The sequence below is a fragment of the Priapulus caudatus genome, unplaced genomic scaffold (assembly GCF_000485595.1).
Source record: "Priapulus caudatus unplaced genomic scaffold, Priapulus_caudatus-5.0.1 Scaffold159, whole genome shotgun sequence".
Classification (NCBI taxonomy): Eukaryota; Metazoa; Priapulida; class Priapulimorpha; order Priapulimorphida; family Priapulidae; genus Priapulus; species Priapulus caudatus.
Window position 1 is genome coordinate 82,960 of NW_014577220.1, and position 10,979 is coordinate 93,938.

At 45.7% G+C, this 10,979-nt stretch overlaps 1 protein-coding gene across 1 annotated transcript in view; it reads left to right on the forward strand.

The window, feature by feature from the left end:
* The first annotated feature begins 4,094 nt into the window (after nt 1-4,094).
* LOC106806418 (adenylate kinase 2, mitochondrial-like) overlaps nt 4,095-10,979 on the forward strand; it is a 19,324-nt gene continuing 12,439 nt past the window's right edge. Inside the window, 4 exon segments of the mRNA XM_014808345.1 lie at nt 4,095-4,294; nt 6,127-6,231; nt 9,004-9,110; nt 9,112-9,136. Coding sequence (XP_014663831.1) covers nt 4,187-4,294; nt 6,127-6,231; nt 9,004-9,110; nt 9,112-9,136 — 345 coding nt within the window. The 5' untranslated portion in view covers nt 4,095-4,186.

Below are 10,979 nucleotides of genomic sequence, written 5' to 3' on the forward strand. Positions count from 1 at the left end.
GGAGATCTTGTCGAGTCTGGGATCGATTCACAACCACCGTACCAGGTCCGTGAACGTGTGTGGTAGGTCGAGTGTAATATAGTGACCAAGAAGAACTGTCCCTGCCCTAGCTGAGAGGGTCTATGTCCCCAGGCCAGGGTACTGCCGGAACGTACCCTGGGTACGGTCCGTATACCGAAACGTGACCCTGGTACTATCTATATAAGTAATATGCCGACCGTACCTCGCCTACTCCACTAACGAGGTCTAGGGAGTCGCCTACGCCTACTCCCTAACCCTAACCCTAACCATATCAGATATGAGATACTGAGATAGTTGCCACAACCAGGGTACGCTTCCGTGTATACCGGCGCTACCCAGCGCCCAGGGTACGTTTCCGGCCAGTACCCTGGAGGACATAGACCCTATGAGCGCTAGTGAGGGCCTGCTCCTACATCGGACACAATGATTTATTAATATGACACGCGCGCGAGAGTAAATTAGCACGGCATTCAATTCAAGCATAACGAAGTTCACACGATCACCTGACCTGTGTCCCTTTTCATGATCCGGGAGGCCCTAGAAGTATTGCTCTGCATTCTTGTGGTTCATCATAATCACGCGTACTGTGCCGTTTTGCTATGTTGTGCCATTCTGCTTGTCAAAATATAACTTTAGAGGCGTTCAACCAAGTTACAATGTCTATGCCTACAAAGTAGTAGTGTAACCTTCCACGGCAATTCACGTAGTGTGCGCTACGTCACCTACGTGACAGAAAATATGTGTGGCGCACGCGTTAGAATACTACAGCAACCGGTTACCTGGATAATTAACGTTAATGATTACCGCTCCTGCTCGTAACGCGCCGCATGGCCTACTCACGGGGGGTAGATTCATCAAGCTGCGTACGCAAAATATTTTGCGTAAATTTTGTACGCAATCGACGTTGCTTAGTTGCGATTCATCAACACAGCTATTTAGTAAATTTGCGTACGATTTTCGCGTACGCAAGCCGAGGGCCGTTTAGGTGCGATTCATCAGCTAAAATTTACGTAGCCTTTCGGTAACTTTACACGAGCTGACGAGGTGCCGTAAACATTCGAAATTTCCGCAGGTGTTTCCAGCATACTGCCAGCATACATTATTTTATTGAGAAAACATTATAAAATTACTACTCAACTAAAAATTAATAAATAATTACGATACTACACAGACAGCGGCCGCCTTTGACGCTTCTTTTGTCATAGCTTGCATTGTTTTTCGTTATAAGCGAATTCGTAGTTAGCCGTGTACGTGCACACGCACGCACGTGTACGTGCACACGCACACCGCCGCTGCTACACGCCGCACCGTGTACGTGCACACGCACGCACGCACACGTGCACAAGCACGCACGCACGTTGTACGTGCAACGCACGCACGGCACACGTGCACAAGCACGCTGCCACGTGTACGTGCACACCACGCACGCCGTGTACATCACACGCACGCACGCACGCACGCACGTACGTGTACGTGCACACACACACACACACGCACGTGCACATGCACGCACGTACGCACGTGCACACGCACGCAAGCACGTGTACGTACACACGCACGCACGCACGCTGTACGTGACACGCACGCATACACGCCACGCACGCAACGTGTACGTACACACGCACGCACGCACGCACGTGTACGTACACACGCACGCACGCACGTGTACGTGCCACACGCACGCACGCACGGGCATACGTGCCACATCACGCACGCACGTTTCGTGCACACGCAGCACGCCGTGTACGTAACACGCACGCACGCACGCTGTACGTGCACACGCATGTACGTCTGTACGTGCACACACACACCACGCAAGTGCACATGCACGCACACACACCGCACGTGTACGTGCCACCGCACGCACGCGCGCCGTGTACGTACAAACGCACGCACGCCGCACGTGTACGTGCACACGCACGCACGCACGCACGTGTACGTGCACACACACGTGCACATGCACGCACGCACCCACGCACGTGTACGTGCACACGCACGCACGCACGTGTTACGTACACACCACGCCACGCACGCCCGTGTCGTTACGACACGACGCCACGCACGGCCCGATGTACGTACCACGCACGCCACGCACGGTAGCGTGACACGCACGCCACACACGCACGCAACGACGCACGTGTACGATACATGCACGCACGCTCGTGTACGTGCACACGCACTCACGCACGTGTACGTGCACACGCACGCACGCACGTGTACGTGCACACACACGCCAGCCACACGTGCACATGCACCCACGCACGCACGCACGCACGCACGCATGTGTACGTGCACACGCCACGCACGTGTACGTACACACGCACGACGCAATGTGTACGTGTTCGCTGCTTTCACGAGTGTGAACGCAATCATACCAAACGAAAATGTGGGACACTATCACATCCCCCAGCACTCATGTAGACAGAGAGGCGTCAGTTTGGTTCCTATCGGTATGTGTCGCACAGTTGTGATTTGGTTTATGCTAAGCACGCTCTCAACAGCCAGCAGCCACGATGGCGTAGTGGATTTACACTGGAATTACATCAACATTTGCGTACGCAGGCGCTACGCTGCGTCGATGAAATCGCACCTACGAGCTTTGCGATACGCTACTTCGTAGAAACTCGGTGTACGCAATACACTTTACGCAACGTTGATGAATCCGGCCCCAGAGTCAGTGTAGCGAACGCAGTCAAGCGTAACATGACGACTGGTATTATACAGGTTACTGTTACAGGAACGTTCGCCTAAAATGCCGAGGAGTGCATGTGCCTTGTAATGCAGTTGTTTTGTTTCCTGTTTTTATTTCTTGTTTTTGATTAATTGGTTTGTGAATTGCTTGTTTTGGTTTTGTTTGCATGTTTACATGTGTACTGAGTATGTGCAATGGCTGTTGTCTAATTGGTTCTATATATTTTTTATTTATATTCTTTTTTTTTACGGCTTTAACGTGTGATGGTAGTTGATGGATTGTATTTGCGGATTTTTCCAGGTTGTGGAGTCGCTGGTTTCGTGATGCGGCCTTTTTGTGGATTTTCGTGTGTGTGATTTGTTGCCTGCTGCTGAGTGTTGTGTGATCTTCATTGTTGTGCTTTAATTATTCTTTCCCTGTCAATTTTGTTCAGCTATGCGCTCTGTGAGCCGCTTTTCTTTTCTGATAGTCTATAATCAGCGAAAAAAATACACGGGAGCGGCGAGCGATTTCGCTCCGTCAGCTTTCAAAGCGCTCTGGTAACACACAATTACCGAGAGCGAAAATTTTTGAAGATGCGAGAAAAAATCGCTCCCGTGCCGCGCAGCGTTAGAAATTAGTTCCGGACCGGAGGCCCAGCCCACCAAGTTTTTGCTCAGCCCACCATCTCTACGAAACTCCTGGTCCTCTCTGCCGGCCACTTTTTCCCCTTATATTACGCTGACATACTACGGTTAGCGTCTGTCTGTGTGAATGAAAATTGAATAAGAATGTGATTGGTTCTTAGTCGAGTGAAATAAGATAAAAAAATGTGATCGAATGTAATTTTGTTGACGATTTCTTGGCACACTGATATATAGTCTGATACTGTGCGAATGCGCACTGAATGCCCTGATGAAGATATTAGAGTCAGCCCGGCATTCAAATTATGAAAAATTGCCGAACAAAATCATGCTATGAAAAATGTAGCTCTTGCCAAGGGGCCATTTAAAAAAAAAAAAAATTTTAGCTCCCTAAAAAATATTTACGAGAGCCTCTCTTTTTTTTCATACAAAATCAAAAAGGCTCTCGCTAAAAAAAAGTAATTTTTAGCTGGTCTATATACTTATATATATATATATATATATAATATAATTTGGCACTAAATAGCTGTGTTGATGAATCGCAACTAAGCAACGTCGATTGCGTACACAAGATTTACGCAAAATATTTTGCGTACGCAGCTTGATGAATCTACCCCCGTGAGTAGGCCCTAGCGGCCGTTACGAGCAGGAGCGGTAATCATTAACGTTAATATAACAGGTAACCGGTTGCTGTAGTATTTCTACGCGTGCGCACACATATTTTTCTGTCACGTAGGTGACGTAGCGCACACTACCGTGAATTGCCGTGGAAGGGTTACACTACTACTTTGTAGCATAGACATTGTAACTTGGTTGAACGCCTCTAAGAAGTTATATTTTGACAAGCAGAATGGCACCAACAGTAGCAAAACAGGCACCAGTACGACGTGAATATGATGAACCACAAGGAATCAGAGCAATACTTCTAGGGCCTCCCGGATCAGGAAAAGGGACACAGGTCAGGTGATCGTTGAACTTCGGTTGATCTTGAATTGAATGCCGTCTAATTTACTCTCGCGCGCTGTCATGATTAAATAATCACTTGTGTCCGATGTAGGAGCAGGCCCTCACTAGCGCTCATAGGGTCTATGTCCTCCAGGGTACTGCCGGAACGTACCCTGGGCCTGGGTACGGTCCGGTATACCGGAACGTACCCTGGTTGTGGCAACTATCTCAGTATCTCACTATCTGATATGGTTAGGGTTAGGGTTAGGGAGTAGGCGTAGGCGACTCCCTAGACTCGTTAGTGGAGTAGGCGAGGTACGGTCCGGCATATTACTTATTAGATAGTACCAGGGTACGTTTCGGTATACCGGACCGTACCCAGGGTACGTTCCGGCAGTACCCTGGCCTGGGGGACATAGACCCTCTCAGCCTAGGGCAGTGGACAGTTCTTCTTGGGTCACTATATTACACTCGACCTAGCCACACACGTTTCACGGGACCTGGTACGGTGGTTGTGAATCGATCCTCAGACTCGACAAGATCTCCAGCTAGAGGTCTGCAGTACATGGGCTCTCTGGCAATAAGGGGCATTCCAGGCGATGTCCCATAGCATAGTCTATATAGTTGTTGGCAGAAAAAAATAGGTACAATACATGGTCAATGGTTGTCCGCACGCAGACGTTATAACTCCGCTTTGCTAATCTGAGGGTGCAGGTTTAACCATTAGTCATTACTGGGGTCTGCGTCGGCTCGGACTAGGTCAATGGTAGCCGCCACACGGTGCCAGAACACACTATATTCACATGGCTTTGTGGCTTTGCCCCCCCCCCAGGGAAAATGGGTTAGATACGCTCCCTAGGAGAATGTTATTACATCACATATCAGGACAGGAGCAACAGTATGCATGATCTAGCTCTTGCCAATAGCTAGTATAATAGGCTGCAGTATTACTATTATGCCCTGCTCAGGTCGCCCTACGATTTGACTATCGGCGCGACTACTTTATCGCCGATTAGCAGCGTAGCAACACTCACGTCGACTTGAAGTGACTTCAAGCTGTATATCGCTGAACAGATCGTAGCGTTCTGCAGGAAACGTAGACGGGTTTGCGCCCCTATTATTTGTACTAGCACAAGCAGTTCTTTAGCACAAACAGAGCAATTAAGCTTGACGCTGGGACCAGTCTACATAAAACGAGTCACATGACCAACAAAAAGGCGCTTACCAGTAAACATCAGGTAACTTCGTAAATCTATCCTCAATTTTCTGAAAATCGTTATAATCATGTGCAGAAAAAGAATTTTCCTGTGATATACGGAAAACTTAATATATATTTGAGAAAGGGTTTGGGCAATAATCCCTCCTTGTAAACTGCTGTGTGGGCTGCCATTTTGTTAATCACGTGACTTTTGATAATCATGTGACTCGACACGTAGCGGTGATTGGCTGCCACTCACGATTTGTCGCCGACCGCCGCATAGAATTAGAACCGTTTCTATTCCTGCGATCGCAGTCGGTGACCGTATTTTCGATCGTAAGAGAATTAACTCATGTCGAGTTTAGTCGCCGATGTTTTTAATGCGGGATCTGGCCGGTTTTTGACAGGTACGATGCTTCAAATTTTGTCGGCGACTAGGTCGTAAGGGCGACCTGAGTTAGTCTTTAGATTATGCTTTGTTGCTCCATTTGTCATTGTCACGTGTGGATGCAGAGCGTGATGTACCGGTATATCACATTTATGAATATATGGGATATACATGAACTCATGATTTAATAATGTTAGAGAGGGCAGAAATGCCAGTAGCTTGACTTCCATATATGTTTTAAGATCTGTTTCCTTAATAGGCACCCCTTTTAGCAGGAACGTATGGTGTCTGCCACCTATCTACAGGCGACATGCTACGTGAGACTGTGTCGTCGGGGTCGGATCTTGGAAAGAAAATTAAGCAGGTATGATACTATACAGGGTTTCTTCTACATAGGAAGCACTACGGCGCACCGCCGCCGTGTTTCAAGATTTAACATCGCCGGTGTGAAAATAGTTCCTGTATGTTACCGGCTGTGTTATCACAAATAGGGTCATATCAAAAATATAAAATCACCACATGCTTTCTGACTATATACATGTAATAAGAAATCGTAATGAAATTTAGCAGCAACGATATCATTTTGGCCGTGCGGGCACCTCGTGTGGGCAATTCATGATTGCAGCTTAATTTTTCCTCGATTCCGAGAAAGTTTTGCTGTCGCTCCCTCATACCAGTGGTACCCACCCCTACATAATACAGCGAATAATAAGCGAGCGCCCACGATGTAAACATGCGTGCATTCTCCCCCCCCCACCACCCCGCGTACTTCAATCAATGCCGGCCCAGGCCAGCAGGCACAGCCTGATTGTGCACTGCCACACGACGTTGGGTAACAGGAGTGCGCGGTTTAGCTCAGCGGCCGAATGTGCACATGATGGCGGGCGGGAGCATTTTGCTGGAGAATGGGCATTCTTGGAATATAATTGCTGAAGGTTCAGAATTATTCAAAGCACGGACATTCCTGAATATTTGGCTTTAAAAATATGTATTTGCAGTACACTATATTCTTTAGGCATTCGAAGAAAAGAAGACAAAATTAAATTTTAAGCACATTTAAAAACTTTATTCGAAGTGTTACCGATACACGTTTTTCCTTTTTGCGGAATGCGTGAGAATCCGCGTTAGGGGCATGCGGGAGTGTGGGAGAATGGGTCCAGATGCGTGATGACTTGAGTAGGCATCTGCTAACAGAGGAATGATTTAAACGGAGAGAAGGTGAAATTTTATTTTCAGAGTGCCATCAATGCGGGATGTCTAACTTCTACGGACATCTTTCAAGTAGAAGAGAATTTGCTCGGGGAAATACCCCAGAACCCCCCTCCTACGGCTCCCCCGCGGCATCTGCCTCAGAATCCACATGCGTGGCCTATTCATCTTCATGACTAATTACTGGATTTAAATGTGAATATTTGTATCATTTCATAGTATTCATGAGTTTATTGTTCGCTTTTGACAAATTGAAAAGAGATTCAGGTCTCAACAATGTTTCAGAATACGTTAGAATGAACCAAATTGCACCATGTTTAATTCAAAAACTTTCCAGGGGAGCAATGCCCGCCTGGACCGCCTAGCTGGCGAGCTCATGGCGGTGCCGCTTGGCTAGGTCCTCGAGCCACGCAAAAAGCACGATACTTTGAATCCATTTATGCGAGTTTGTTCCCAAACGGCCCATTACCGTCCATTGTCTAACTTTTTCCCCCAGAAGAAACCGTGGCTATGATACAGTTATAGTGTTGTATGCAGTAGCTACGCGGTTTGCTCGTCCATTACAAGAAGCTCAAGCACACATTCCCATTCGCACGTCACGATTAGCCACAAGCCCGCTTTCAAATCAATTGATTTACTGGATTTACTATTGCTTCAAAAGTTCAAAAACATTTTTTTTGGATAAATACCTAAAACGTACGTAATATTATGGTGAGAAACACTATTGTTCTATTGTTTTTCTGGGAAAATAATCAGTATGGGTTTACATAAAAATATATGACCGAACGCGTAAGCCTGGGAGCGGGGCGTCCGGTTACGGCACCGTAGACACGGCATATATTTATTTACTGTAATTCAGAATCACATAAAACAGCATACCGTGTGTGTCATCCAAGCAGAAACTAGCACCATGTATATACCGTATAGCAGTTGTGACACATTGATCGAGACAATTCAAACAGCTTTAGTTCTAATATAACAAGTTGTTCTGCTCAGTAATGTTATTTTGTGTAGGGATTTTTGTGACTGGGTTGCCTGGTGGAGGCAAGGGATGATTGCGCATACGGTAGAGAACATAATTCGTCTGGTTATGGTACTTTAGGCCAGAATGTGATGCTGAATTCGTGTATGCAGCTCAAAATGCCTAAGTTCAAATGCTCAAAGGCCTAAATTGATACAAATAATCGATGTGCAATGCACAATTTACAGGTACCCAAACCTCTTGTAATGGCTGAATTTTAACTCTACTATGAGCTATGGCAGTGATATGATTATACCAGTCTCTAGTGAATAAATAGAGATCTCGTGTTAGAATGCTTAGAATCTTTTTGATTCTAGAATTTCTATTAATTCACTCCTGATTATACCTTAAGTGATGGGCATATGTGAAAAAAAGCTGTGTTTCAAGGAACATTAATTATACTATCTCGCTGGTGGAGGCACAGCACATAGCCAATTATTAAATGATTGATCAGTGCATAAAAATGGGTAATTATTGGCCAACTGAACACTGCCCAGCAAAAATACCAAAGTTACTGCAGGAAGTTTAGATTGACTCTTAACACATGTTGCATAATGTCCTTTGTTAATATGCTATGTTGTTATTTACTCCTGTTGAAATGTACGTTTATTGTCATTCTACTTCTGATGAGTTGACGGGTAGGTCTGGAACTATGCATACATACAGTCATACTGGTAGTTACTCTTGCGAAGGTGATTAATATGTACATATCCTATGTCATCTCAGACTGTAGAAGCATTTTCTGTGGCATTAATTTAACATTAGACGCATTTGAATTCGATTGTTTAGATTCACGGATTCATGATGTAGCGGCTTATAGTCGACAGAGGTGTTGCTGTAGTAAACTCCGACTAGTATTGTTACTGTGGCATTTGCTAAACTACATCCACACCTGCTTTTATAAAGGTAATGGAAGCATGGAAAGCTGGTCAGTGACAACCTTGTGACGTGGACAGATTGTGATGTATCGACTTAGATCAACCCCAATGCAAGTATGGCTTCCTTGATGGATTCACGTACTATCAAGAAGCTGAGAAAGGTCACCATAATATTCATTAATCAAGGTTTCACACGATTAACGACGTTTTCTTGATGTAGTAGTAATTAGTAGAGGTAGTCTGGTAATGTGGTAGGTAAGTAGTAGTAGTAATAGTTGTAAGTTGTAGGTAGGAGTCGTAACGAATTAACACTATTAACCTCTCTCCCCCTCCCCTCCTCTCACTCGACTTAATAATAATGGACAAGCGTACGATGCCTATGTATATGACGATTATCAAGGGGAGCAGCCGGCTTTAGAAGGAGTACTATCGCCCCTAATATCATTTTACTAGAGTATATTTGATAAGCCAAAATGCGTAAATAATGAGCATATATATTATATATTGAGCTATATTACATTCAACAGTCGCCCCGCGTGGCTGGACGCCGCCCGTCTTTGTCATAAAAAACAGCATAGATTCGAAAATCTTTACTTGACAGCTGACGAACGCAACCATGGCGATTGTGCCTAAGCGCACCCCCCACCCCTGGAATGTGTGCGGCATCTGGCAATTTATTTTGGGCAGGTTATCAGACCGAGGGAGTACATCGCAAGTGCAATTATATTTATACCATACCTAACTGCTAATTAAGCCGGAACGATTTTTATTTAGGAGCAAATTTCAAATCCCATGATTATGAACGAAACTGAAACTAAGTGGTCGTTATATAAGATATTGGGCAATCGCTAAAATCGTGTAAATAAATAAGAAAGCAGCCCTCGGTCGTAGGCTTGCAGCTGAAACGTCTGCACTATGCCCAACTTTTTTCAGCTGATATGCGCTCACCCAGTGGCAGCTAACTGGTCGGTTTGTAAGCAACAACTATACGCCGTCCAAGTTTTAAACATTTAAAAAATATTTCTAATGAATATTGAATCATAGAACATTTTTATGCAGCGTCATTTTAACCTATAATTTTAACTGAAAATATCCAGAGAACTAGAGTAATGTATCCCTTTTAAAGCTGGTGGAGCACAAGTAAGGACTGTACCTCCACTGTAACATTCTGATTCAATTCTGCTCGTCTTCTCTTTTCTTTCTAATTCCTTCTCTCGTCTCTTTCTTCTTTTACTTCCGTTGTTGCCAGAAAAGAAATTGTACCAATAAGTGTTGCAGTCATGGTGCCAAACATACTACTGTTACATACAAGACAAAACTCGACAGTCAAATATGCATTTCGGCATTCATGCTAAGTTAATGACAGCGCTAAAATCCGCGCACACGTGGTATATTTGACGCATGCATCATTTACTGTGAGTAAAATTACTCCGTGTGACGGCGCGCGGTAGCGCGGCGGGGGCTTTAGGATTATATAGTAGATCCTTGCTTTCCACTACATGTTGGCCGCCCTCATAACTCCTTCTTCGCTCGCGATTACATTCACCCTTCTGCAAAACTGTGCAGCAGCTGGTAACGTCGTCATGTTTCATAAACCTGGCCAATTCCATGCGATTACATCGCACCTTCTGTGAAACTGCATGGGCACACTGTACTGCGTGCCTCCGCTGGCTTTCATACCTGCCTATTCTCCTGTGATTACAATCGCACCTCCTGTGAAAATTGGCGCGCTGTAACGCTAATGTTTCATTAAGCCATGCCTATTCTCCTAGCACGATTATCATCTCATCGCTGAGCGGAAACACATGTGCGCGCTGTTAAACGTCTCATCGTTGCAGCATGGTTGAGCTTCAACCTCCTGCATCACTACAGGCCAAGCTCGAGAGCTGGATGCTGTGGATTGGGTTTGCCATCGATGATTCCGCATGCTCGTGATATCGCGCGGACCGGGCATCACCGTCGCCCTCATCCACGCAAGCCGAGCGGCCGGGCAGGAAGCGTATA